Raw genomic sequence first — 26,467 nt, forward strand, 5'->3', positions numbered from 1 at the left:
ATCAAGATTTTCCTCTGCCCCAGTTCAAGGTTTATCCACACATGGAGGGAAAGAAGGGAAAGGCCCAGGCAGACGAGAGTAAAAAAGAAGTTTATATATTTATAAATGCCAAATAAATACCAGAGGCCACCCAACGCCCCCTCCCAGACAGGGCTGTCTCCCCCAACCCTAGGCTTCTAGGGTCTGAGACATCTTGGCCCCAAGAACAGCTGCCAGTCTGGGCTACCAGGGAACTGAGTGGGGATGATCTGTCCAGCCAAGATTCGTTCCCCCTTTGTGAGGGGTCCCCATAGCCACAGGCCTGTGTCCCTGTATAGGGCCCTAGGGGGGCCAGACTCAGGGGGAGAAGGTGGTCATCTCGAGTGAGACCCGCTGCCACAGCTCCTTGGTCTGTTTGCTGCGCTTGAGATTCTGCAGGATGTCGTTGAACTGCATCATGCCCATGGGTGTCAGGCAGAAGGCGCTGCGAGCACTGCGGATTGCGTTCACAAAGTCGTCGTAGTCGGCAGGGGTCAGGTGAATCAAGCGGTGGTGGATGTACTGGAAGACGTGGGGAGGATAAGCCACTAAGCACAGAACCAGGCCCCTCCGCCCTGGCATGCTGGGTGATCTGTTCCCTGCCTGCCCAGGAGGTGTTCCACCCTGCTCCATACTTCCTGGGTTATCACCTGCATGTATGCCTGCTGGCAGCGCTGCACCAGTTGGTGGAAGGCCGGGGCACGCAGGTGGTTGTGGGCATGAGCGGGGCTCAGCCGCTGCAGCGTCTCCATGACGATCTCCTGCAGCACAAACGGGCTCAGCACCCCCTTGGCTGCCCCCACACAGAACTGGTGCACGTAGTTCACTCCTGGGGGGCAGGGGGAGGGGCATGAGACGGGGGTGGCCACCTCTGCCCTAGGGACCCAACTTTAATCTCTCAGCTCTGGCCTGGCAGAGAGCCTCCCTCCACCCCAGGAGCTGAGGTAGCCCCCCGCCCCTCGCGCACGCACACATACCCGACCAAGGCCTCAACTCTGAGCAAGAGCTAGGAAGGAGGTCTGGGATGGGAAGGTGGGGGGAGCAGGTGAGGGCGGACAATGGTCCTGGGGAGGGGAGGTGTTACCCAGCTTTGCTGCCAGCCCCAGCAACCATTTGACATCATCAGTGTAGGGGGGGGAGCGGGAGAAGTTGTTGGGGTGATCATTGTGTGCCCGGCGACCCAGCATCTCCAGTGCCAGCATCCCTGGGAGAAAAGGGTGGGCACGTGGTGAGGGTGTGTCCTCCACCCTCTACCTCAGCCTCGTACCTGACCCCACGGTAAACCAATTAAGAGGTATGGTGGGGAGGGGTCATGGAAGAGTCTCTGGCTGCAGGTGGGGGCACAGGAAGGGCCCTCCTCTCACCGACACGGTAGGCGGCGTGCAGGTGGTGTAGGCTGTGCGGGTTGACAGGCTGACTGTGAGTCTCCTCCTCAGGTGGTGGAAAACCCCCGCTCACCAGAGGGCTGGGCTGTGTGGGCAGGGCAGGCAGTGAGGCACCCTGGATGGCCGGAAACGTGGAAGCTGGATGGACACTGCTCACTGAGGGTGGGATGAAAGCCACATGAGGAACTCAGAGCCCAGAGAGGGACAGAGAGGATTCCCTCCCCTCCTCCCCTGCCCGGTGTGCCTCCCCTCCATTCACCTGTTCCCTGTCCCCACAACTCACAGGCCACACTGGTGGGCAGTGGGAGCCCTGGCTCTGTGTGGTAGGGATGTACTGTGATGGGTGCCATGGAAGGGACGGGGAAAGACACAGCAGTGGCGGCAAGTGAGGGGGGAGTCACCGAGTAAGGGTACTGAGCCCCCAGGAATGCAGGATGCACACCCTCGAGGCGGGAAGAAAAAAAGGAAGATTCCAAATTATATTAGGATGTAGCTCTTCCCCGTTCATCCCACAGCTGGGTATCCTGCATTTCTTATCTTAGTTGGGCTGGGTCCCCCGACTCCCGCCACCTCACCAGGACTCTTGGACAGCCCTGTTATCCTCCCGGAGTACCCCACTCCAACCCCCCGTGAACTCCCAATGTGCTCCCACATGCCCAATCTCCAGTAGAACATTGCATACTCACCTGTGGGTATGCAGAGCTGGGCACAGGGAAGACGGCAGGCCGGGGCATATGAGGCATGGGGTGGGCGGGGTGAGCTGGGTGGGTGAGGTATTGAGGGCTGCAGGGCAGGTGGGGCTGTAGAGCAGTGTAGGGGTGCAGGCCAGGGGAATGACCATGCCCCAGTCCTGGACCCGGATATAAAGTGGACCCCACCGAGATGACTGGCACCACTGTGGCTGCTGTCACTGCTGCTGCCGCCGCCGCCACTGTAACCGGCTCAGTCCCTGGGACCCCCCTGCCCTCAGGCAGCCCCCGCCCAGCCTCCCCAGCTGCCCTGATCCCACTGGCACTACAGCTTGTAGCCCCTTCACGGGCTGTGGATGAGCCACCTGCTGTTTGCTCATATAGCCAGAACCACTGGTGAGCAACCTCAAACAACACTTCGGGGTATACGCCCCCACCCTTAGCCGCCTCTTCCACTGCCATGCAGGCCTTCTCCAACATCAGGTTATCCTGGAAGGGAGGGGCAAAGAGGGTTGAGGGGGAAGGGCTTTACTCAGGGACAGTTCTAGATGACATTCCAATGTCTCCCTCAGAGTTGGCTGGTTCCTGGGGAGGCATCTAAGGTCAGGGCCAGTGCCCAGAGTCAGTGTCAGAGCAGTGAGTGCTTCACACAATGAACAAATACTTGTTGACCAGTCCCAGTTCCAAACTAATTTAGCTACTCCCAGCCAAGTCCCATCATCTCCCTGAGGCTTCCCCTAAGGACTCCATCCCGGTGATCATCTTGGTCCCTAGACTATAGGCCACATCTCCTTACCTATGAAATACGAATAATCTGTTCTCAGAGTTGTAAGGTAAAGGATGTAATAGATGTGAAAGCACATTACTATGTCAAGTGTCACCATGAGAGGACCAACTGGATAGTTTGTGAACTCCAGGATATGGGAATCAGGAGCTGGACCCAACCTCCCTGCCCAGATGCCCCAAAGCAGGTCCGCAATTGCCTGTAAAAATACCTGCTCCTTGCACTGCACCAGGGCCCGCTGGATCTCATTGGGGTTCAACGCATGGGCATGAGGCAGGCAGCTTAGGGCTAGTTCCGCCGCTGCCCTCACCATATTGGAGTCTCGTGCCCGTGATGCCCTGTCAGCCAGGGATGCAACCTCAGGGGGTGTCAGGTGCCCATCCCAGCATTCTACCAGTATAGTCAGGGCTGCGCTGCCAATCTCCATTGCCTGGCCTTCAGGAAAAGGAGAGAAAAGCAGAGTGGGGTTAGCACGGGCAATGGGAATGGGAATGGCATCTCTCCTATCAGGTCAGTAACTCCACAAGGATATGACTTATCATCATCGATTAATCCCCTTCCCATACCCAAATCAAGATGCTGGATTTACCTGTAATCCAGGAAACGTGGGAAGAGTAAGTACGTGAGAGCCAGTTGGGAGAAACAAAGTTGTGCAGGCCAAGGGCATAAAGCCCAATCTCGAAGGCGCAAAGGTGCAGGTTACGGTGAGGACCCTGGTGGCCCCCTGAGGAAGATGGATGTGTGAAAATGGAAGTGCTGCTGTTGCCCCCTGCCTTGATCAGCACCGTCTTCGCCAGCTCGAAGTAGAAGTGTGCAGCTGCCTCTGACGGCTGATTGGGTACATGGGGGGCATGACTCTCAGGACGGCGGCCCTTGTACCTGAAGGGGCAATGGGGTAGGGACAGGGATTGGGGTTTCTCTGAGGTGGGTGTCCAGGTAGGTTGGAAAAGACCAGGGTAAGTGAGGATGCTGACGGAGACAACAGTTGGATTACACTAGGGATGTGGCTCTCGGGGTGGGCCAGGTCAGAAGACAAGGATGTTTTTTCCCACTGACCTGCCAACTTCAACTGTCTTCGCCCGGGCCCCTCCACTGGCACTGGCCCGGCGACTTCCACTGGAGGACGAGGAGCCAAGGGAGTCTGAGGAAGAGCTGCTAATGCTGTCACTGTCCTGTCCTCGGCCCCAGGAGGTAGGGGCCCAGCCCCCTCGAAGTGGCCTCCGGCTTAAGGTTGGGGAGCTATCCGACGTTGTTTCAGGGGCACTGCTGTCAATGCTGGCCATGCCTAACCCCCCCAAGACAAGACAGTCTCAGAAGTCAGAAGCTCCAGAATTCAGACTCCAACCTTCAGGAATCTCCTTCCCTCCATGTCATCCCATGGGTTGTTACCTGTGTGCTTCTTCTTAGGCCGCCCTGGTGAGCCCCAGCCCCGTCCATTGTAGCCTCCACGGCTGCCAAGTGCCAAGCGGCTGGGGACCTTTCCCTCTGGTCTTGGGGTCAAAGCTGCCTCAGATGGGAGACCCTCACAGGGGGAATGTGGGGAACTCTCTGCGTAGGGAAGACAGGACATTGGGATGAGCCTGGGAAAGGGGGGCCCAACACAGCTCCATACCATACATCCCCCCTGCCCAGTGCCCCCACCTCACCAGGCACATTCTTCTCTGTGAAGCCCTCAGTGGGGCCTGGCCCAGCCCCTGCCACACTCCCTGGCTGAGCAGGCCCTGCAGAGCCTGAGGTCAGAGGTTGCAGGGCCCCTGGAGCAGATGGGCCCCCATGCTTTGAAGGAGACCTCTGGCTGGCTGTGGCCGGGCGGCTAGATGAGTAGAACGAACTCAGTGTCTGTGGTTTATGCGTCTGGCTCTCTCGGTCCAAGAGTTTGTCTAAGATCTGAAAGACAGAGAAGCGGTGACTGGATGCCCTTTATCTCCTGACTTCTATTACTTTTCTTTCTCCTTGAAACAGCTTAATACTTCCTCCTCAGGAAGACTTTCCCAGTTCTAACCACAGGAGAACCTGCTGGAAGACAGGGGCTGGCTTACATATCTTGGTATCCCCTATAACATTTACCACAGGACTAAGTATATTGATATTCAATATATATTGAAATAAATGAATGAATGAACGACTTTATGCCCCCAGTTTCTCTTCTTCCACCCCAAGCCCAAGCATTCCTATAAGAACCACTGGTCTCTCACGTTCTTTACGAGGTGTTCCCAAGATTCCCCCGGTATCTCCTGTAGGTAGAATAGCCCTTCCATTATACTAGAAACCCCTGAGAAAGGTGATAAAATTTGCTCTCTCTGCCTGTCGAAATCCCAGTACCTCAATCCCTTACCTTTTTGAGTTTGGCCTGGTCGTCTTTGTAAGTGATCATTAGTGCCAGGGCCAGGTCACCCTTCTCCCGACGTGTGCCTTCACATAGCAGGGGATGCTCCGCCTCACTCACTGTTGTCTTCATGCCTGTGAGAAAGAGGCGCTCATGGGGTTTGTGAGTGGCCATAACTTGAAAGACAGCCAAGGGTAAACAGGCCAGGGCTCCCCAGCCACTAGCATGTGAAGTAAGGAGTTCTCCTGGTCCAACCCACCTTCCACCTATGGAAGGTGCCCACTGCCTAATACATCCGGCCTAAGCTCTGGTCTGCTTTTTAAGACCTTCATAATTTGGCCTTCTCTATCACCCCAACATATCCATCACTTCAGGGAAGTTGGGCTCCCCACTCATGAAGACTTGATTGCCCCTGTGTCTTTACTCACAGTGTTTTGTCCCCCTACCTAGAACTTAACTCATCTTTTAACCCATATTCCATACTCTATCCCCTTCCTAAGGCCTTTCCCTAGAGTCCTGTTTTGCTGTCCTTATAACACCGAACATTCATAGTCCACGTTTTTGCCCTCAATTCTTCAGTCTTGTAGGCACTATGTGTCATGGCACATACACGTCACGCTGGCTTTCCCCTTACCATAGAGCCCCTTCAGAAGAGGGCTCATGTCTCATGCACTTCAAGGCCTGGGCCAGGCTTAGCTCACAGATGTGCTCAAGACACTGACAGACTCACCCAAGGCAGCAACTGCTGCTTCAAATCCCAGCTCCTCATCCCCAGGCATCTCGTTGTTCCAGTTGCGACTTGGGGGCCGGGAACCCGTGGGAGAAACCACTGGATAAAATTTGGGGTAAGTTAAGAAGACAGAAGTACCATGGGACAGAATGAAAAGGGAAGAAACCCAAGACACTCATCATTCCAGATCCTTCCATGAAGCTGCCCGATGCTTCTTACAGGCGATTCAGAGCCTTGGGGCTCTTGGTTTCTCTTTAGAGAAAGCTACCCCTGCCTCAGTTCCCCACTTTCTGTAGTGTCAGGCATCATACCTGGAGTACAGAGAACATCAAAGATGAAACTGGCCAACATGAGAGGCAAAACAGGCCGATAATCACAGAGTGTCCCCTCCCGAAGCTCCTCTGCCCGGCAGCGCACAGTACTCATCTCACTCGGACCCAGAGGAATCTTCTTGAGCAGGGTGGCCACCTCAGACTCCTGATATGCCAGCTTCACCTGAGGGGATAGGGAGGAACTAAGACCTCAATCACCCCAATGGAGATCACGGTGTGAGTCTCTGAGGAGATGGCAGTGCAAGATTCAGATAGAACTTCTGACCTCCAAGGCCTTGGTGGAAGCTGGGGGCCGCTGTAGCTCCAAGGCAAACATGCCCACTCGGAAGGCCAGGTTGTGGTGCTCTGGGCGCTCACTTAGCACTGTTAACAGGAAGGCCGCCTTGGTCAGGGTGTTGGTAGCCACCCAGGTCTGACGGCTTGTAGAAACCTTGTTCTTCTTGCCCTAAAGAGGGAAGCACAAGGAGGCAGGCAGATGAGTCTGACTCGCCTTGGTGGAGGGAGGAGACTCTAGCCTGGGGTGGGGCGTGGGAGAGGGTTATGGGTAACTGGAGAGGGAGGGGGGGTTCTCTCTCACCTTGGCAGGGGGCGGCTCTACCTTGAGGTCAGGTGGGTTGGCTAGCAAGTCCTGGGCAAGCTCCACGGTGAGGCGGGAGGCCTCACTGCTATAGCCGTGCGCATGCAAGGCCTCAGCACAGGCAAATAATATCTGGAAAGAGGACATGGGCACCAAACATGTTGCAGGACACCATACTCACTCATGCAGCAAATATCCCATGAGCACTTGCTATACACTGGGCCCTATGCTAGTCCTGGGTATACCACAGAGACTCACAGCCCATTAGAGAAACAGACACATAAACACACAAACAGGTGTGAAGCTGGCTACTACTGGGAAAGGTCCAGAGGGGAGCCGGATGAGCAGGATACCTCAATGGGACTTGGGGCAGAGGGGCAGTCTCAGGGAAGACCTCCTAGAGGACATGATCTCTAAGATCTCTGAGGCCTGAAGAAGAAACAGGGGCTAACCAGGTAAGATGAGGGAAGAATATTCCAGACAGAAAGGCCAATCCGTACAAAACTATGTATGTAAGAGAGAGCATGGCAAGCTACAGGAACGGCTCAACTGAGTGTAATATAACTGACATAGTAGCTAGATGAGGCTGGAGAAGCAGACAAAGTTCAGAAAAAGTGAAGCCTCATAGGTCATGCCAAGGACCTTCATCTTCACCCTAAGGGTAATGGGAAACCACTGAAGAGTTTTAAGCAGCAGAGTGACAAAATTATACATTCCAGGAAGATCAACATGGAGAGAAGAGAATGGACTGCAGGCAGCGAGTCCAGTTAGGAGCCTGCTGCAGGATTCTAACAGTCACACAACAGTCCTGTCACTCGCAACCAGAGGCAGGCGGTCCCTCTCCCAGCTATGGCTAAGAGGCACCCTCAGAGTCCTCTACAAGCCCCCTCACCTCCATGCGGCTCTCCTGTTCCAGTGGCTTCAGTCCTGCAAACAGGTCGTGTTCCTCCCCAGCCCCGCCCTCAGCCTTCTCTTCCTCGCCCCCAGCGCCATCCTGGGCATTCAGATAATACGCCTGGTAGTCATCCTCCTCCTCTCCAACCGCAGGGGCTGCCTCTTTGGTTTTAGGGAGCCCATTGCCACTCTCATCTGTGGAAGCGAGGTCGTCCCGGGTACAAAGCTCCCTGGGCAGTAGGCCAGGGGGGCCAGCAGAAGCTGTGGAAGGCTCAGGCCCTTCTGAGAAGTACACGCCACCATCTTCTTCATAAGTATCTGGAGGTTCAGGAAGGAAGGTAGAAGGGCCTCGGGAGCCACCAGGGTGAGGGCAGGGTGGTGGGCTCTCCGGGAATCCACCAAAGGTGCTGGCCTCTGCACCCAGGGCCAGGCTGCTATCATCCAGGCTCATCTCAGCCAGATCCGGCTCCAGGGAGCTGTCTTCACTGCTCAGCCGTCGCTTGCTCCCGCTGCCTGCTGAGCCCTTGCCCCCACTGCCAGCCCCCCCCAATGCTTTGGCTCTGCCCCCACCTGGACCCATCTTATGCAGAGCCTTATCTCCCCCCTCAGCCGAGAGGCGGCGGGGACCCCGCTGCGATGAGAGGACCCCCTCACCCAATCCCTTGCGCTTGGCCCCAGGCTCCTTGGGCCGCACAGCTGGCTCGGCAGGAAGAGGGCGGGGCCGCTCCCGGGATTCTTCCAGGCCCCCAGATCGGGAGGCACCTGGCCGAGGGGGCAGGGCTCGGGCCCAGCACAGGGCCAGCTTCCTGTCAGTGGCACTGTAGGTGACACCGGGAAGGGGGTAGGCCTCTTCCCAGTTGAAGTAGCAGGCCTCCACTGCCGGCCGGAAGCCAGGGAAGAGCCGCTCCAGGGTCTTCTTGTGCTGTCCCCGCTTCACGTTCTCAATCACCTTCAGCTGCCACTGGCGCAGCTGCACACACAGCTCCCGGCGCCTGTGGGAACAAAGTGGGGGCCAGGAGGGCTTGTGGGGCCTACACTGCGCCGAGCAGGGACAGGAGGAAACGGGGAGATGGTATTCCCCAGAAGCGGGGCACAGGGAAGGACCCCAGGAAGTGCTTCTTGAGCCAGCCCCATAGACATCACTCGAATACTCAGGGATTTGGGAAAGTGGGTTATTTAGAGGAGGGATGGAAGAAAGCCTCTCAGGAAAAGAACTCATAAATCACTGGAAACCCTAATGCTCAGCACCTCCCATTTCCCTAGGACTAGAAAAATGGTACGTGTGTCTATGTACAGGAGATGAGGGCTCGGTCTGTCCAGGGCTGGCCCCATCTCCCGGCAGTGGTGAGCCTCGGGGGAGACTCACCGCTGGGGGCTGAGCGCAGGGTCCAGCACAGCCAGCCTCCACAGTGTGACCATCTCGTCACACATGCTGGCGCATGCGTGGGCCGCCACCTCTGACTGCCCGTTGCTGCGGCCTGTGTGCCCACTGGCGCTGCTGTGTGAGGCTGAGGTGCGCACGCTGTACCACCAGCCTGTTATCTGGAAACAAAGAGGACTCTGAGATGAACCTAACAACTTAGAGGAAGACAGAGGAGCCCCACGCAGTGTCCCTGTCAGCAAGAGGGGAGTGCGGTTAAGGGAGGGAGAGGATGAGCCAGCACGGGCCTCCCCAGCTCTGCGGGATTACCTGTTCGTAGGTGAGGCACTGGTCGGTGAGGATTTCCAACAAGGGGGCAGCATTGCTGTCCCTCCGCTTGAACATCTCCCGCACGATGCTAAGCAAGTTCCAGACTCCCTCTGGCTCGCGGCCCCTCAGTGGGCGCAGCAGACATGCCCATTCAGCAGCAGCCGGAGGCTCCGTGGAAGACAGATACATGGAGTTCACATCACTGTGAAAGTCGCAGAGTGGAAAATGATGACCCTAAGATGGGGCTGAATAAAGCAGGTGAAAGAGCAACAGGACTTTGACACAAAAGGGGTCAAAATACAGAGTACAGGGGAAAAAGTATGACCCAGACAAAAATTCTTAATCGCCCTCTGCCTCAGTTTCCCAATCGCTGAAAGGAAGCAAAATAACTCCTGCTCTACCTAAGGACAGACCACTCTGTGACTACATAAAATTATCATCACCCACTGATTTCACTAGTAACATGTCGTGTGCGCCAGGCAGTGTACGAGTGAGGGGGGGAGTGGGAGAGGTATGCATTACTAAAACAAAGAAACTGGCCATGGCCCGAGGGATGCGCCCCTCCCACCACAGACACGGGCATGAAGAGATCCTGTTTACCTGAACACCACAGGGGAGGGGCCACAGAACTTGTGCAGTGTCTTCTTGATGTTGTCAGTGAGTGTTGATTCATCCAAATACCAAGTACTCTGATCGGAGGCAGACGGCCCTGCTGTGGGGTCTGAGGGTGACAGGCAGTCAGTCACCTAGAGGTAGGAGCCTGGATTCGCCTTTAGTAAGTGGCGCGCTGCACCCCCAAGCTTGCTTTCTTCCTGCTGCCCTTCTTTCTCACCACACTCACCCGGGGCTCCACATACTGTATTGATGGCTGTTGACTGGGAGGAGAGGAGTTCATCCAGGAGACGCTGGGCTGTGGGCAGGATCTGAGGGGAAAAGGGACACAAAGGCAGAAGTGACCCAAGGAGGCCTGGGCCTAACAGGAAGGCTGATATGCAGCCCTGGACTAGTCAGAGAGGGTGTGTCAACCTCCCTCACCTGCTGAGGGAGCTCACTGATGAGGTACTGAGCAAACTTCTGCAGCTGGTCCCTCTGCAGTCGAGACAGGGACTCTGACACTGGGGCCCGCAGGCAGACTGCAGAAGCCTGAAGGGAACACCGAGAGAAATGAAACAATCTGGGAAAAGGCTTGCTGACATCGGAGCTGGGGACAGAGAGGCAGAGTAGGAGAGGAGAGGGGGCTCACATTGTGGCCAGGCATGCAGCAGAGAAGGGGGGGTGGAGCGGAGAATAGGGCCAGGATAAATTGGGAGGGCCTCACGTTGTGGATGCGGAAGAGACAGAGTGCCACGACGTGGGTGCACCATTTGGCCCCAGCCCCACAGGTGCAGCTGCAGGAAGTGACCCGGCAGCGGTCAAACATCACAGCCACGTTGTAGGCCCCTTTGGGGGGGACCATCTGAGGTGGCACCACTGTAGCACTCAGGTGGAACCCTGGGGAGAAACACAGGTATGGTCAGGGAGAGCCACCAAGACACAGGTCTCTGCCCTTGACCCTGGCCCTGCAGTTCTTCAGACAACCTGCTCCAGCTTCTTGCAGTAGTTCCTTAATTCTTAACACAGGGGGTGGGAGGAGCAGGAAGTACCAATTGGTGAGGGGGCCCTTACCAATCTGCAGGGGGTCCTTCACAGCCCTCATGCGGAATAGCTGATCCCCTCGCTGGAACTCATCTGCACTGCCGTTGGCCAGGCAGGAATACAGTCTGGGAGTGAAGAAGAAGACATAGCCACAATGCAGCAAATACCCTTCCACAGACCCTGTCAGAGACCACCATGCCCCGGGCACTCCCCAGTGTCATATCGTGCTGGGGAAAATCCCAGGTACTCCCTGCCCCGGCTGCCTCCTTACCGCAGCCCCAAGTACGGTGCCCTTTGTTCCGTAGGAAGCCCAGCGCACGGTGTGGAACATCAGGACCCCACTCCCCACCGTCAGTCCTTTAGCCTCACCGAATATCCTCTTCATTCTCAGGGAAGCTCCAAAAAGCAATTCGGAGTTGGAGCTGCTCAGGCACCGGGGGGTAAACTTTCTCCACCACTTCAAATGGGATATGAAACGCCACCTGTTTTGCTGACAGCTCCACCAGTGGGATCACCAGTCCATCTTTGGAAACAAAGGTTGAGGTAAGGGGAAAGAGGAGGGGAAACAAAAAGGGCCATGATTACTTGGCACCGATGCCAATGCCACATCTTGATGCGCCCTCCCCCCTCCCCACCTTCACTATGAAGGAAAGAGGACATCTGGATGAAAAACCAAGGGACCCTCCTGTGAGGATACACTAACCCTTAAGACTCCATCTGGGGAAGGGGAGCTAAGCAATCCCCAGCCTACAGCCTGCTAGAAGGTACCAGGGATATCCCAGAAACTCCTAGCCAAACAGGTGTGTCCCAGGATCCTAGCAAGTAATGAGTCTCACCTGGCTTGGCATCTAATTTCCCATATACCTAGCACTTGAGATTCACATTACATTGTGTATATATCTCCCCTGGCATTCGCTTCTCTAAGTGCTTTTTTTTACTGTCCCTTTCTTTTTTAATATCCCCCTTTTTTTTTTTACTATCCCTCTAAATGACTCCATGCTTCCATCTAAGGAGGGAAGATAGGCCAGAGCCCAGAAGAGTTGAGAGGGACCTCCAGAAGCAAGAGAGAGTCTGCACTTTCTTTGGCACACCTGAGCCCTGGCTTCCCACAGTGGATGCCCTGGGGTGTGGGTTGGGGGTGGAGAGGTTACCCCAAGGGAACCTGGCTGCCACTCCTGGACTCACCTGGAGTAAGATGGAGCTACCATTCAAAGTTTCCCACACTGTTTTAATCAAAAAGCAGTGAAACGCAACAGACTGCATATCTCACCAAATTGCTAGTCAGATTAAAAGACACATAGAAAATAATGGTGCTGAAAGGAACCTTTCTAAATAAAAAGTCAGTCTTCTTATTTTATAAATGAGCAACTGAAAAAGGGTAGGGTTGGCGGGGGAGGGGGGGAATGCCATGCTTTCCTAGATTTTAACCTGTTCATAAAGATACCAATATGTTGAAAATCTTCACCACCATCTTCAGTTACTTCCCTCAAAGTGAGGGAGCTCTAAGCCTACCCACACATGCAAATATGAAAGAAGCAAAGAGCCCATAGAAGACCCATAGCGAAACTACCTATGATGTGTGTGTGTACAGGGCATATGCTATCTCTCCAAATGAAGGTAAATATTACCACTCCTAAACAGTGACACATGTAAATTTCCCTCTGTCCCTAAGGGGTGCTGGAAATCTCTCCGGGGCCTTTTGAAAACAGGACCTTAAAATGTCCAGAGTAGAATCACAAATTAAACCCCTCAACTGGTGAAAAAAGTCCACTTCCAATGAAGCTCAAACTGTGCCTTGAAGAAGGCAAGAATGTGGTGAGTCCTGAGTCTGCGGGGCTTCTGTTATCACTCTCTTCTCCATCCTCTTTAACAAAAGCAAAATTCTTCACAGCACTCATCAGAAAGACCCAAGGATGAAAGAAACTCAAGTGAAAAGCAAGAAGAGTGTTTCACGAGACTCGAGAGTCAAGTACGCACACTCTTCCCCAGGCCCCAGATGAAGGAAATCTAAGGCTTTAGTACAGTGGTCCCAGGCTTGGCTTCTGACAGATGTTCAATATGGCCAGGAACCAAGTCTCTGATCTAAACCTATGTGACACCCCTCTCGTAGGCCAGTTCACCTCCACTTTGCTCTGGGTGGAATCCCTTCTTGGTGCAACGGGGATCAGAGATCATCACCTTGAATCAAGAAGCTCCCAATACACTTTGCAATGGGGTGACACACCTCAAGTGGTCACTTCTTCACAATCCACCCCCTACCCACATTCTTTTCTATTTTCTGGCCTGCCTCAGGCTGAACTCGGTAAGTACTCCCAAGTCAAAGAGGGAATTCTTCTCCTTTACCCCATCTCTTACGGCAAATGAACCACAGAAGATCTACTTTCTGTCTTTAATCCTATCCAACCCAGAATTTCCCAGCCATCACTCCAACACACACACACACACACACACACACACACACACACACACACACACACACACACACACACACACACACAGAGGCAGGCAGGCAGGCAGGCAGGCAGGTGTGGAGAAGGCAGCCCCAGGAAGACCGGAAAAGCGAGTCCTGAACAGCTCCCGAGCAGGGACAGCTTGGGACAGCTCCCGAGCAGGGACAGCTCTCGAGCAAGGCCGGAGCAGGGCCTGCCCGCTCCCCTCCTTCCAGCTCACCCTCACCTCGCATTCTGGTACCGCCACTGCCACCTCCGCCACCGCCGCCAGTGGGGGAATTGGGCCCCGCTGACTGTTTGCGCCATCCCCGCCAGTTCTGGCAGAGGCTCTCGGCCTCGGAGATGAAAGAACAGAGCGAATCCTCCTCAAAGCGGTCCGAATCCTCGAAAGAGAAGCGCTCTCCGTCCTCCCACTCCGCGAACATCAGCTCCATGGGGCCCGCACCCCCCGGGGCCGGGTCCCCCCCCGCGGATCCGGGGCCTGGGCCGCCGGCCGGGGGCTGTGGGGAGGCCCGGGGCCTGAGGGGCGAGCCGGGGCTGGGGGTGGCCGGGGCGCTCAGGGCGGCCGTGCCGGGCGAGGATCTCAGGCCTGGGAGAGACACGGGACGGGGCCTTGCCCAACTGCGAGGTGTGAACGGGGATCGTGGCCAGTCTCCGAGATTCAAGGCCCGGACGAAGCGCTCGGAAGCCGGGGCCTCTTGGCGGCTGCGGCGCCGCCTCCCCCATCAGCTGATCTGAACTTCCGGCCGCGCCGGCCACCACCACTTCCGCCCTCGCGCGCCCAGGAACCCGAGCCGGTACGCGCGGATATAAGGAACCTGTTTAATTGCTACATTTCCTGCTTTTTTTTCTCGAGCCCACCCCCAGATACCGTAAGAGGAAGCCAACCCCCAAAAGTATACGAAACGACTACAGATCCCAGCAATAACCCGGCGTCCATAATGTCCCGAAGAAATAAGCAGCCGCCACGCATGTCGGGAGTTGTAGGCTGTCAAGAGACAAACACAGGAACCATTGGGTGGAGTTATTGTCCTAACTCCGGATAGGCCCCGGGGCCGCATCACCTTCTGGGAATTGTAGTTCAGAAGCCTGCATTCCAGAAGACTTTTTAATGGGGTTTAATTGGCGAAGCAACAGGAAAAGAAGGCGTTTGATTTCAGGAGATAGTTGCACTGTTTGTCAGTGGGGCCTTTGAGTCCAGGGGTTCCTAGCCTTTTTCTGTGCCATGGGCCGTTTAACAGCCTGGTGAAGCCCCTAGACCCCCTTCTCAGATTGTTTATAAGTAAACAAAAGAATTACAAAGGAAACCTTTTATGTTGAAATACAATTATCAAAATATTAATAAAACAAATTTGTAACATAGTACTTCTTTATTTATACTTTAAATAAGATCCAGCATCAAGTGTAATAACTACCATAATATTGAAGTGATGAATTTAAATATTGAGATACTGTGATTTCACATAGGTATTGCTAGTAATACTGTGGTTTGTTTCCCACCGCCCTAATTGAAATGCTCAATTTAAGTTGTGGTTAAAGATAAAATTTTTTTCTCATCCATATTCACAGACCTCTTACTGGGAGTCTATTGACTGTAGGTTAAGAACTTCCAAGGCTAGTACAAAATGCCTAAGCACTGAGCTTCTTCCTAACAGCTTGCAGAACCAGGCAACTGCCCAGTGCTCCACCAATGGGGTATGTGGACTATAGAAAGAGGTAACTGTGGGGGGGTCAAGGAGGCACGGCCCCTTCTTTATCTTAATAATTATCCCACTGGAGCTTTAAAACCCCCAATGATCCCTTTGTACATTTAAAGGGATGTATGTGCTGTAAAGTACATAGAAAAGGTTAACTCAGTTATGCCTGGAAGGGCAGAGTATACATAAAATGCTATACAACTGTTCTAATATCAGGAGGTCACAAAAGTAAATGCTTTCAGCAGCTAGGCGGATAACTTAATGAGAGAAGTGAACAGGTGATACACAAAGAAGATTATTGCCAATTAAGTCTCAGTCTCATCATTTGGGAGAGTCCTGTGGCCAGATCCCTGGAGAATGGAGACAAACGATAATCAGCTCTACTTGATTAATCTTTATTTCCATGTGGGAATAAGAAACTACGGTTGCCAGATCTTTTGATTTTTTTAAGAAAAGCTAAAAAGTGGGCTTTTTATGACATTTTTCCTATTTTTGAATGTGGCCAGCTAATTTAAAAACAAAATTTTAACTGTGTGGGCCAAATAAAATTCATCTGCAGTACCTTTGGGTCATCAGTTTGTGAACTTCTGATTATTCCCGCAGCACCCTGCAGGGGTTATGCACAAAATAGGTAGTCGCTAAATACTTACAGATGATGGCAAAAAACTCTGCATATAGACAGACTCCAACATCCTTAATGCATCCAAAGGCAAGGGCATTAAATGGTATACAGGACTTCAAATGCAGGACAAGACAAAGGTTTTTGTCCTGCACCTGGTGCAAATTAGAGAGCAAAGACCTTCCAGAGTGTAGGGGAGGACACAAGGTTCAACTATGGTGGGAGTACCTAATCCACAACAAAAGGCCAAGTTCTCTTCAGAGGATTTTATTTCAACATAAAGCATAATTTCCACCCACATAATGATTCCAAAGGGTAAAAGAAAGTGTTTTGCCTCCTACTCTTCAAAGACATCATGGCAGTGCAAACATCTCTAAAATGCCTCTGCATAGTTCTCAGAAGCTATAGTCCAGTCACTGAAAATGCTTCTCCATTTTCAGCTGACATGAGGTTTGTTAGGAAACCTATTTAACAACTTATTCAATTTCTTGGGGGGTAAACTCCCCAACTCTCCCAGGTCCTCCTGGATTGATCTCACTTTTCGGGCTGCCTGAAAACACAGAACAAAAATTAAAATGATAGCTCCAAAGTTGGCCCTGACCTAAGCTAATAGTTCTCACAACACCCCAAATCACACTAAGGTATTAACCAGCCTGGAGATCGGTGTCATCTTCCCAGTCCCCTTTCATCAAAAGAACTTGGGACCCAAGAATGACTGTATGGTCTGAAGCTACCATGCCAGCTGGCAATTAAGTCTAGGCTGGAAACCAAACAACCTGTCCTTTACTATCTTTAGTTCTACTTCAGACAATAATGTCTATTTGAACAGCAATTTAAACTTTACAAAGTGGTTTTCCCATTCATCTCTTCACTTGACACTCACAAAATTCTGTAAGGTGGATACTAATATTAACCTCATTTTGCACCAAGTAAAGCTAAAACCAGTGAAACAAATCGCTCAAGATCACAATGCCTTCAAAACGGTAACCTTCCCCACTTTGGCGTGACTCAGGTAGCTTCCAAAAACTTCCTCGCCCTTTTAGAATGAGAGGGACTTTCTTATCTCCTAGCAAGAGACAGTAAGAATCATTACTGTATGCCCCCCATTTTCCTCCCAAAAGGGCACCCCAGGAGTCTCCTGTCACCTCAGCCCTCGAAGCACAATCGAAGAAGTCCTGGATCTCTTTTTTGCACGCTTCGTCGCGGAATTCATTCTGCTTCCAGCAAGCCATCATTACTGACATCTCCGTGATACAAGTCGCCTCTGGAGAAGCAGAACGCGGGGACCCTCAGTCACAAGGAGACCCTTACCTTCCGGCCCTCCCACCCAGCAGCCCTCTGCACTCCTCCGACTTCCGCTCTGGGGCCTCCACGGCTCCGACTGCTCACCGCCCTTCTCCCGGCGCCGTTCCCCGACACGGTTAGCTAGGATGAGGGGCTTGTTAGGCTTCAGTATGGGCTTCCGCGGGTTTCCAAACCTTGCTAACCGACCCCGGAGGCTGGGCGTCGCCATTGCTCACCGAGCTCCCGGCAGGCTCTGCGGCGCCGTGCGTGACCCTGCGTGACCCCTACGAGCTCGACGAGACTCGGCGACAACCTCTCCCACCCCCCACCCCCCGCTCCCGCCCCAGCATTCACCTTTTTCTTTTCTTGGCGGGGTCGCCTTGATGCCGGGGTCGGATCACGGCTGGTGCAGACCCGTGTGCAGGTTAGGAGGAGAGTCTTTGGGACTCTTTTGTGAATCTACGCTGACTCTTGTAGGCTCCGGGCTCTGAAGTCTTGGGGCAGTACTGGGCCGAGAACACTCAGGAAAGAGGCCTGATAAATGGACTCTAGTTTCTGGTGGTAAAGTCTGGATTAGAGGGTGATTGACACAGGCAAGGGCAGAGAGGATGGGAGCGAATCAAAATATAAGTTTAAGATGCTACGTTGGGAATGATTTTATTTTAATAAACCTTTAAGAACTGTTGGTTTTGATTACCTTTAGAGCCACTCCGAAGCCGCGAAGAAAAATAGGCTCATTTACTCTTAACAGCTGCTGCTGCTTAGATATCGTTTGTTCATTTGTAGTGATCTCACTGGATTGGGTGAGGTTTAAGCACTTTCTCGCATTCATCGTTTTAGTTAATCCTCTCGCCAATCCTCTGAAGGTACTTAGCAGTACCATTCCTATTTATACACTTGGCCCTTCAATTATGATGCCTAGCTTTAATCAGACTTGGTTCTAAGTTACTTTTTTCCCCCCGCCCCCTCCTCCCCACCAAGTGAGTTTTAGCTGTTTACAAAACTCAATCCAAAGATGAACCACTCATTCTCAAGGCATTTACACATGAGCTCCAAGAAGTGTCTCTGGTAATGGAAGCATAACTTGGACAAGCTTGTAGTTCATAAGGTGACTACTATGGAGAAGCAATATTTAGTGTGTGCTAATCACTTATCACAGATGTTTGGAATCTTCCCATTTATCTCTGCATGACTGGTTCTTTTTCTTCTGTTGAGTCCCAGTTCATGTCAGAGAGGACTTCCCTGACTTCCATCCAAACCACCATCAACCTGTTTTATTTTCTTCAGAGTACCTATCATAGTCTGGATTATCTTGTTCATTTATTGTTTGTTTACAGCCTTACCCCCCAACACCCATTTAAAATGTAAGCATCATGAGAGAAGGGACCTTGTCTATCTTGTTCAGTGGTGTATCCCCAAGGCCTAGAGTAGTGCCAATAAATACTTGTTAAATGAACAAATGTTTGAAATATTTTTGCAAGTCTCCAGCTTTACCATCTTCACCCCAGAAATAAAACCAAGCAGAAGACAATGTTTAAAAAGAAGCCATTTATTATACAAAATTAAACGTGTGATAATCGAAGAAGCAACTCGGGAATAGTAAAGGCATCAGCCCCATGCTCCACCCCCACTGCAGCAACACAAATAAAGCTAATTCCTATCAGAACTTCTACCACCAATAACCCCAAGTCTGCTACTGTATACAGAGCAGGCTGGGCCCCAAACCAGAGAAAATTCACATTGCTTGCTTTCTCCACAGAGAAAGTGAAGCCTTTAGTTAGATAGCCATGTGGCTATTCCTGGTTCTGCTTTCCCTTGTAGAAATGTAGCACCTGGTTTTGAATACTTTTATGGTAAGAGGAATAAAGGAGAAAGTCTGGGAAGCACTGACCACAAAGCAGGCATGAGTCTCCAGCCACAATCATTCATAAAAAACTGGCCTACTTTGTACATAAAAGTGCTAAGGTAATGCCAGTGTGAACTGTTGTAATTAGACAGGAGAGGTAGGGATGATTCTACACCTTGCATAACCATCACCTACCCTTTTCATTGCACATAATGAAATTTGAGTCCTAACCTTATTTTGCACTTGGGTAATAATGTATTTTGCACTATATAAACTAGCATCTGCATTTAAATAGATTGCAAGCTTAGAAATCAGAGTCCTGAATTTGGCTTCTTTTGTAAGAGTCCTTACTATATCAAATTTTAACATAATTATTTTCGAAGGTCTGTCTTTCTCTCTTATTCTTTTCTGCAAAAGTCCAAACAGAAAACTTTCCATGCTGTTATAAAGGGCATTTTTTATTAAATAAAATGAAAAAAGGGGAGTTCCCCAGTGGTTGGGACTCTGTGCTTTCACTGCCAAGGGCCCGGGTTCAGTCCCCGGTCCGGGAACTGAGGTCCCACAAGCCATGCGGCACAGCCAAAAAAAAAAAGGAAAAGAAAAAAGAACCACCCTGGCAGTGAAACCCAGCCTAAATTATAGCTTTGCTTGGCCACATCTTTAGGACCCTAGTTGTTGAAGCATCTCATATATAAACAATATATGAGCACCCCATATATATAAATGTTTATTGCGAGGTCTGTTGCAGAATTTCCATTTTGCAGTATATTATATAGTTTCACGTCAGCCAAAAATGGTAAATTCTCTGTAAATCTTCACCCCATTCCAAGCAGGTGCCATTATTTTTTTAAATAAACACTTGATGTTAGCTTTGATCTAGCTCTAAAGAGCTAGATTTCCTAAATTTAAAAACAAGCTGGTGGGCTTCTCTGGTGGCACAGTGGTTAAGAATCTGCCTGCCAATGCAGGGCACACAGGTTCGATCCCTGGCCCTGGGAAGATCCCACATGCCGCGGAGCAGCTAAGCCCGTGCGCCACAACTACTGAGCCTGCGCTCTAGAGCCCCCGTGCCACAACTACAACTACTGAAGCCGAGCCCATGCTCTGCAACAAGAGAAGCCACCCCAATAAGAAGCCACCACAATGAGAAGCCCGCTCGTCACAACAAAGAGTAGCCCCCGCTCGCTGCAACTGGAGAAAGCCTGCGCACAGCAACGAAGAAACAACACAGCCAAAAATAAAAACAAATATGGGCTTCCCTGGTGGCGCAGTGGTTGAGAGTCCGCCTGCCAATGCAGGCGACACGGGTTCGTGCCCCGGTCCGGGAGGATCCCACGTGCCGCGGAGCAGCTGGGCCTGTGAGCCATGGCCGCTGAGCCTGCGCGTCTGGAGCCTGTGCTCCGCAAAGGGAGAGGCCACAACAGTGAGAGGCCCGCATACCGCAAAAAAAATAAAATAAAATAAAAACAAATAAATTAATTAATTATTTAAAAAGCTGGTATATCACACAGAACAGTTTAGCAGTCTGCTCAAAATATTAAAAACGCTCAACATCATTAATCATTAGAGAAATGCAAATCAAAACTACAATGAGATATCATCTCGCACCAGTCAGGATGGCCATCATCAAAAAATCTAGAAACAATAAATGCTGGAGAGGGTGTGGAGAAAAGGGAACACTCTTGCACTGCTGGTGGGAATGTGAATTGGTACAGCCACTATGGAGAACAGTATGGAGGTTCCTTAAAAAACTACAAATAGAACTACCATATGACCCAGCAATCTCACTACTGGGCACATACCCTGAGAAAACCATAATTCAAAAAGAGTCATGTACCAAAATGTTCATTGCAGCTCTATTTACAATAGCCCGGAGATGGAAACAACCTAAGTGTCCATCATCGTCGGATGGATGGATAAAGAAGATGTGGCACATATATACAATGGAATATTACTCGGCCATAAAAAGAAACGAAATTGAGCTATTTGTTATGAGGTGGATAGACCTAGAGTCTGTCATACAGAGTGAAGTAAGTCAGAAAGAGAAAGACAAATACCGTATGCGAACACATATATATGGAATTTAAGAAAAAAATGTCATGAAGAACCTAGGGATAAGACAGGAATAAAGACACAGACCTACTAGAGAATGGACTTGAGGATATGGGGAGGGGGAAGGGTAAGCTGTGACAAAGGGAGAGAGAGGCATGGACATATATACACTACCAAACGTAAGGTAGATAGCTAGCTAGTGGGAAGCAGCCACATCGCACAGGGAGATCAGCTCGGTGGTGTGTGACCGCCTGGAGGGGTGGGATAGGGAGGGTGGGAGGGAGGGAGACACAAGAGGGAAGAGATATGGGAACGTGTATATGTATGGCTGATTCACTTTGTTATGGAGCAGAAACTAACACACCATTGTAAAACAATTATACTCCAATAAAGATGTAAAAAAAAAATTAAAACCCAACAAAACCTTATAGAAGGACAAGATTCTATTATACATAGTCTGTACTGAAGTCATAAGCATCATCTTCCTCTTCAGTCTTTACAACTATATATATATATATATGTTTGTAAATTAATGTGTGCATATATACATACATACACACACACTAATTAAACCAGACATATTGATAAGCTATGGAACTTCTCTAGTGATAACTCATTAATACAATATTACAACCAGGGTAGTTCTAAGATCCAAGGTATTCTTTCTTGTTCCACTGCCCCAGAAAAAGCAAATGGTCTCCCTGTCCATTAAGCTGTATGTTTAAACCACAGCAATAGAAGGGTCTGGCTACCTCCCTAAATCTGACTAACAACTTTTTATTTAGCCAGCCACTTGTGATGGCTTAAATGTCTTGCTTCGCTTCTCATGCCCTTGAGCTTAGGTGGGTGGGCTCCATCAAAATGTAGTCTCAGTAAGTACTATAAAGTTGTGCGTTGTAACAGTAATAGAGCGAATGAAGTTGGAATATTTATCCCACTTAAAGTGAAAAGTGCCACAGAATATGAAAGAATTACTAGAGCTATATTGCTGGGCTGTTTTTTTCTGCCATAATTTTCATGAGTTTTGGGGGGAAATGGACTTTTGTAGCATATAAAAATAATAGAAGAGTTCATTAGGCAGACAGAAAAGATCAAGGACTTATAAAAATCTGCACTTAGATTCACATTGGCCTATTTCAACATTTCAAAATCATAGCTTTTTCTGCTGTCATTTCCAGCCTGAGTCTCCATCTCTAATCTAAAATAGAGCAGGACAATTCATTAAATTGGCATGACATTTATTAGCCACTGAATCTTTCTACTCATGAGTGGAGAAGGAATTTCAGATATGCCCTAGATAAGAAGCAAACCAGCAGTAAGAAAAGCTGTCAAATCTACAGGCAGTTTAATGCTGGGGAAAATGAATGTGGGAATGGTGGCAAGGCTACTCCGTCTCCATCAGAAATTGTGGAAAACCAGAAAAGAAAAAGCCATTCAAAATGAAAAGGTTGACATGAAAAGCAAAGTAAATGATATAAAAAATACAACTCCAGAGAGCCAGAATACAACCCACCAGGAGTTTTGCTTCACCACCAACATAACAGTTTATAAAGCAAGAGATGAGGAAAGGAGACTGGGAAAGGTACCGAATAATGAATGGTTTGAGGAATAGCACAGTAGTTTTCTAAAGATGCTAAACCTGGCCCATCTTACCTCATTCACAGCCAAGTACTAACGTGTTGTCCCAATCATGACTGAGAGGATGATATGGCTAGAGAAATAAGCAGTTCTTTAAAATTTTTGTTGATCAGCACCTTTAATCAAATGGGTGTTTCAGGCTTCTGGTTCCCACTAAACCAAGAACTGGATGCCCCCTTCTCTCCTTGAGGAGAGGCCCTATTACCATAGGCTGAGACCCTGGCTACACATCTTTAGAATAAAATATCAGTAGATATAACTTATTCTTTGAACTCATGGTAAGACAGTGCTCATTAAGAACTTGCGTAGCAGATACCCTTCATGTCCCACGGTAGAATAAGGACTTCCATCTCCTTAGCTCTATCAAGTTAAGGACTCTTGCAAGAGTAATTAGAGATTTTGGTTCCTTTTCATGAAGATCTCGGTTAGGTAATCCCAAAATTTCCTCTGCAGTGTCTCATTGTTGTGGATCATGGCAGTGAGAGCTTCCCCCTGGTCCAGGCCTTGCCAGTAATCTTGCAGCCACATCTCCTTCCAGCTGAAACATCAAAATGGGAGTTGGATTACGGAACCTCAGCACAGCTGTGAGTCCTACCTTTCTCTGAATGGCCAAAGAAATCTTAAGCAGATACAGTGGTTTATGGCTAGGACGAGGGATCCGCTTTGAGGGAAGGAAATGTGAAGTAAACCCAGTACTAGTCCAAGTGACAGGCAGTAAGCCACAAACACAAATTTATCACACAACACCCCCCCTCCCCCAATGAGTTAAATTTCCTGACTTGCCTGCTCTTGGTCCCTAAATGTGGAGGGAATTAAGAGGCAGGCAGGACAGGGGCCAAACTATGGACACAGTAATCTCCCTAAGAAAAGCAAGGGGGCATATTTAGATGGTTACCTTTTATGTTACACCTATTTCAATAATCAAAATGAAAGTGCAATAGTATCCAGTGTCTTGATGAGACAGAACCTGAATGTTTCTCTTTTTTTAATGTGTTACACTTTTCCTCTGATAAATCATAATATTATGTTCAGCACAAACTAGATACAAATTACTTGATGTAAATTACTGGATACAAATTACCTCCACTCCCAGGAACAAACTGTGCCAGCCCTCTGCTGCCATCCACTGTCCAAGGTGATCTCTGCAGGACATTCTAGCAGCCTCTCTTTCTCACGGCTAATAATCTTTTATCACCCCTCCCCCAACAGGTGTGGTTTGCTGCAAGTGGCTTCAACATTTTCCCACCCCACCTCCCATGCTGACCTTGTTTCCCAATGTCACCACCTTCTGCCACCTACTGCAGTAGCCCCCTCACTTCCCTTCCAATCCACACTGCCTACCATTGTTAATCATCCTTTGAAAGCATCCCTTCTACTCTGTCTAGGACAAACATAATTTATCATCCAAATCAGGGTAATTTTAAGAATGAAAGGAGGTGCTGTTAATAGTTACACCAGGTTAACAGGTATAAACCCTGATTGTTGCAGACAAACCTCCCTCAGAATACTCTCTTCTGTATCTCTCATCCCCAGCCCCACCATGCTGCAGGTGCTCCATAAATAGCTGAGTTGATTTTCAGGACAGTCCAGCTCCAGAGCCTAGTATTCAGAATATGTACAACCTGGCCCAGCTTTGTCTCTCCCCCATTGCTTCCCTGAACGGGCCCTCTGCTCTAGTTGAAGCTTTTTTTGAACTACTGCAAACATTGTTTACAAAAGCTGATTTTTGTATGTTGTTGCCCTGAATGATATCTCACCTTTTACTGAGCTTTCGCAGTTTGTCTTATCCCCACAACTAGACTCTTGATACCTTAAAGGCAGAGTGATCCCATGTCATAATTTCCTTATACAACATCCCCTCAGCACCTAGTGCTAATTTATTGCCTGCAGGAAGCAAGTCAGTAAATCATTTGATTTGACAGCCACAGGGGACCCCAGCTACCCTTACCTGTCATTCTCAGGAATCTCTTCCACACTGCCAAAGCCAGGTGTGGGCACTGGGCAGTCCATGTGTGAGGGCTGGGCAATATGAGGCTCAGGGACAGGGATGTCCCCAGGAGAGGCTGCATGGGCCTTCTCGGCATTCAGCCGAGCCAGTTCGTGGTCACAGACGAAACACTCGAAGCCGTTAAGGTAGTTAGGCAGTAAAGGATCATTCACTCCCCACTCCCGCTGCTTCAGACTATCCAGAAGGAACTGGTTGGTGATGCCCCCAGGTTGCTTGTATGCCAGGTATTTCATATATTCCTCATCATTTTTGTCCAGAAAGTCAATAAACTCTGCCAGCTTCTGCGGCGACTCAAAGTCGTCAATGAGGATGATGGAGTGATTGTTGGGCACCCAGTCCCTCACAGAGGGAGAGCCGCGGTACACAGGCACAGCACCGAGGTGCATGGGGCGCCACAGTTTTTCCGTCATGTAGTCGTCACAGATGGCATTTTCGAGGGCCAAATGAAACTTATAGCGGGACAAGAAGGCCAAGAGTTCTGGATCCTCAGTGGTGGCTGTGGCTGTGTCCTGTAGCCGCAGCGTGGGCAGCTCCCGATTCTTCAGGCATTTCCCATATGAGTCCACCTGAGTGGGGTACAGCACGCCGTCAAGAGGGTATGGGTAGCGTATATATGGACATATATACACTACCAAATGTAAAATAGATAGCTAGTGGGAAGCAGTCGCATAGCACAGGGAGATCAGCTTGGTGATTTGTGACCAGCTAGAGGGGTGGGATAGGGAGGGTGGGAGGGAGGGAGACTTAAGAGATATACGGGGATATACGTATATGTATAACTGATTCACTTTGTTATAAAGCAGAAACTAACACACCATTGTAAAGCAACTATAGTCCAATAAAAATGTTAAAAAAAAAAAAAAGATATGGCACGTCGGCCTGGACACCAGGGGTCGCGGCCTCAGCCCGGCGCGCCACCCTCCCCTTCCCGCCCCGCCTCACCCACCGGGATGTAGCGCATGAGCTCGCGCACGTAGCGGTCCCGGTCCGCAGGCACGTCGCAGTGGGACTGCAGATAGAGCAGCGGCGCGTAGCCCCGGCGGCGCCAGTCCGCGCGTTCCGGGAGCGGAGGCGCCGCGCGGCGCAGATAGGCGGTCCCGGGCAGCCACTGCAGCGGCAGCGGGTAGTCCGAGTGACGGCTGAAGGTGGCGGTAAGATTGAAGAGGCGGATGCCCGGACTGTGGCTCAGCAAGAAGTTGTTGAGGGGCGACTCCTCGTGCAGGAGCGCCCAGCTCTGGTGCGCCAAGCGCGGCAGCGGCGCTTCGGACGCGCGGAAGTCGGTGCCGTAGAAGAGCAGTGCGCGCGTCCGCGAGTCTCCCCGCAGCCGTCGGTCCCGGGAGGCCACGCACGCGCCGCGCGCGCACTCGATGCGCTCCGAGTCGCCCGGGAAGTGAGGGAACAGCCCTGGGCTCCACCATAGCAGCACCGGCAGGTCCACCGCCTCCCCCGTCCCCGGCCGCGGGGTCCCTGGACCGCGCGCCACCCCCACTGCGCCCAGCGCGGAGGGAGGCCGGAAAACTGCGCCGTCCCACGGCTCCGCCCACTCCCCCTCCCCGCCGGTCTCCCCCTCCGCCACGGGCCTTGAGCCGCTGGCCGCACAGACACTAAGCACTCCCAGGGCAGCAAGCACAGCCCCCGTGCGGCCGGCCCCCATGTCTACTCTGACAGCCGAAGCCCCTCAGCAACAGGCCCCACCTCGCGGTGAGTCGCGACGAGACGAGGTCCTACGCCAAAGGGGCACATGGCGCATGCGCAGCTCAGTGGCCACCTCAGCCGGCCACTTCTCGGGAGCCGCTAATCCTGGCAGGAAGTA

General features: G+C 51.1%; 3 protein-coding genes across 9 annotated transcripts; all 3 read right to left on the reverse strand.

Annotated features, from left to right (window-relative positions):
• Positions 1–74: 74 nt before the first annotated feature.
• Positions 75–14,232, reverse strand: ZSWIM8 (zinc finger SWIM-type containing 8). Of its 7 annotated transcripts, none has more exons than XM_067710511.1 (26): positions 13,737–14,232; positions 11,430–11,583; positions 11,091–11,185; positions 10,744–10,916; positions 10,461–10,568; positions 10,267–10,348; positions 10,026–10,146; positions 9,426–9,627; positions 9,102–9,277; positions 7,734–8,727; positions 6,842–6,973; positions 6,530–6,709; positions 6,244–6,427; positions 5,933–6,031; positions 5,212–5,336; positions 4,523–4,763; positions 4,266–4,424; positions 3,933–4,161; positions 3,466–3,755; positions 3,088–3,311; positions 2,090–2,581; positions 1,663–1,846; positions 1,383–1,559; positions 1,103–1,222; positions 669–779; positions 75–540 (listed from the first exon to the last, which is right to left on the reverse strand). In XM_067710511.1, the coding sequence occupies exons 1-26, from the start codon at positions 13,942–13,944 to the stop codon at positions 92–94; spliced, it is 5,709 nt and encodes a 1,902-aa protein (XP_067566612.1). In that variant the 5' UTR covers positions 13,945–14,232; the 3' UTR covers positions 75–91. The 7 variants fall into 7 exon arrangements, with proteins under 7 accessions (XP_067566612.1, XP_067566611.1, XP_067566606.1 ...); XM_067710510.1 differs by having other exon boundaries at positions 10,669–10,916; XM_067710505.1 differs by having other exon boundaries at positions 1,687–1,846; positions 13,737–14,062.
• Positions 14,233–16,077: 1,845 nt separating this feature from the next.
• On the reverse strand, positions 16,078–17,377 carry CHCHD1 (coiled-coil-helix-coiled-coil-helix domain containing 1). Its single transcript, XM_067710518.1, has 3 exons — positions 17,216–17,377; positions 16,972–17,090; positions 16,078–16,376 (listed from the first exon to the last, which is right to left on the reverse strand). Exons 1-3 carry the CDS (start codon positions 17,337–17,339, stop codon positions 16,263–16,265), a joined length of 357 nt encoding a protein of 118 aa, XP_067566619.1. The 5' UTR covers positions 17,340–17,377; the 3' UTR covers positions 16,078–16,262.
• A 1,266-nt stretch (positions 17,378–18,643) lies between these two features.
• FUT11 (fucosyltransferase 11) lies at positions 18,644–26,446 on the reverse strand. The gene is made up of 3 exons (XM_067710569.1): positions 25,601–26,446; positions 24,595–25,220; positions 18,644–23,184 (listed from the first exon to the last, which is right to left on the reverse strand). The coding sequence occupies exons 1-3, from the start codon at positions 26,306–26,308 to the stop codon at positions 23,037–23,039; spliced, it is 1,482 nt and encodes a 493-aa protein (XP_067566670.1). The 5' UTR covers positions 26,309–26,446; the 3' UTR covers positions 18,644–23,036.
• Positions 26,447–26,467: the final 21 nt, after the last annotated feature.

The sequence above is a fragment of the Pseudorca crassidens genome, chromosome 16, assembly GCF_039906515.1.
Source record: "Pseudorca crassidens isolate mPseCra1 chromosome 16, mPseCra1.hap1, whole genome shotgun sequence".
NCBI classification, from domain to species: Eukaryota; Metazoa; Chordata; class Mammalia; order Artiodactyla; family Delphinidae; genus Pseudorca; species Pseudorca crassidens.

Bases quoted from the DNA above. Each gene is read 5' to 3' on its own strand.
- CHCHD1 (XM_067710518.1), bottom strand. From the start codon at position 17,339: ATGGCGACGCCCAGCCTCCGGGGTCGGTTAGCAAGGTTTGGAAACCCG. The intron at 17,091-17,215 runs GTGAGCAGTCGG...CTGCTTCTCCAG, and splicing joins ACGGCGCCGGGAGAAGGGCG to AGGCGACTTGTATCACGGAG. The intron at 16,377-16,971 runs GTGACAGGAGAC...CTGTGTTTTCAG, and splicing joins ATTGTGCTTCGAGGGCTGAG to GCAGCCCGAAAAGTGAGATC.
- ZSWIM8 (XM_067710510.1), bottom strand. From the start codon at position 13,944: ATGGAGCTGATGTTCGCGGAGTGGGAGGACGGAGAGCGCTTCTCTTTC. The intron at 11,186-11,429 runs GTGAGGCTAAAG...CTTCACTCCCAG, and splicing joins GAGAATGAAGAGGATATTCG to ACTGTATTCCTGCCTGGCCA. The intron at 5,337-5,932 runs GTGAGTCTGTCA...TCTTTCTCACAG, and splicing joins AGCAGCAGTTGCTGCCTTGG to GCATGAAGACAACAGTGAGT.
- FUT11 (XM_067710569.1), bottom strand. From the start codon at position 26,308: ATGGGGGCCGGCCGCACGGGGGCTGTGCTTGCTGCCCTGGGAGTGCTT. The intron at 25,221-25,600 runs GTGGGTGAGGCG...TACCCCACTCAG, and splicing joins AGCTCATGCGCTACATCCCG to GTGGACTCATATGGGAAATG. The intron at 23,185-24,594 runs GTAAGGGTAGCT...TTGATGTTTCAG, and splicing joins GAGATTCCTGAGAATGACAG to CTGGAAGGAGATGTGGCTGC.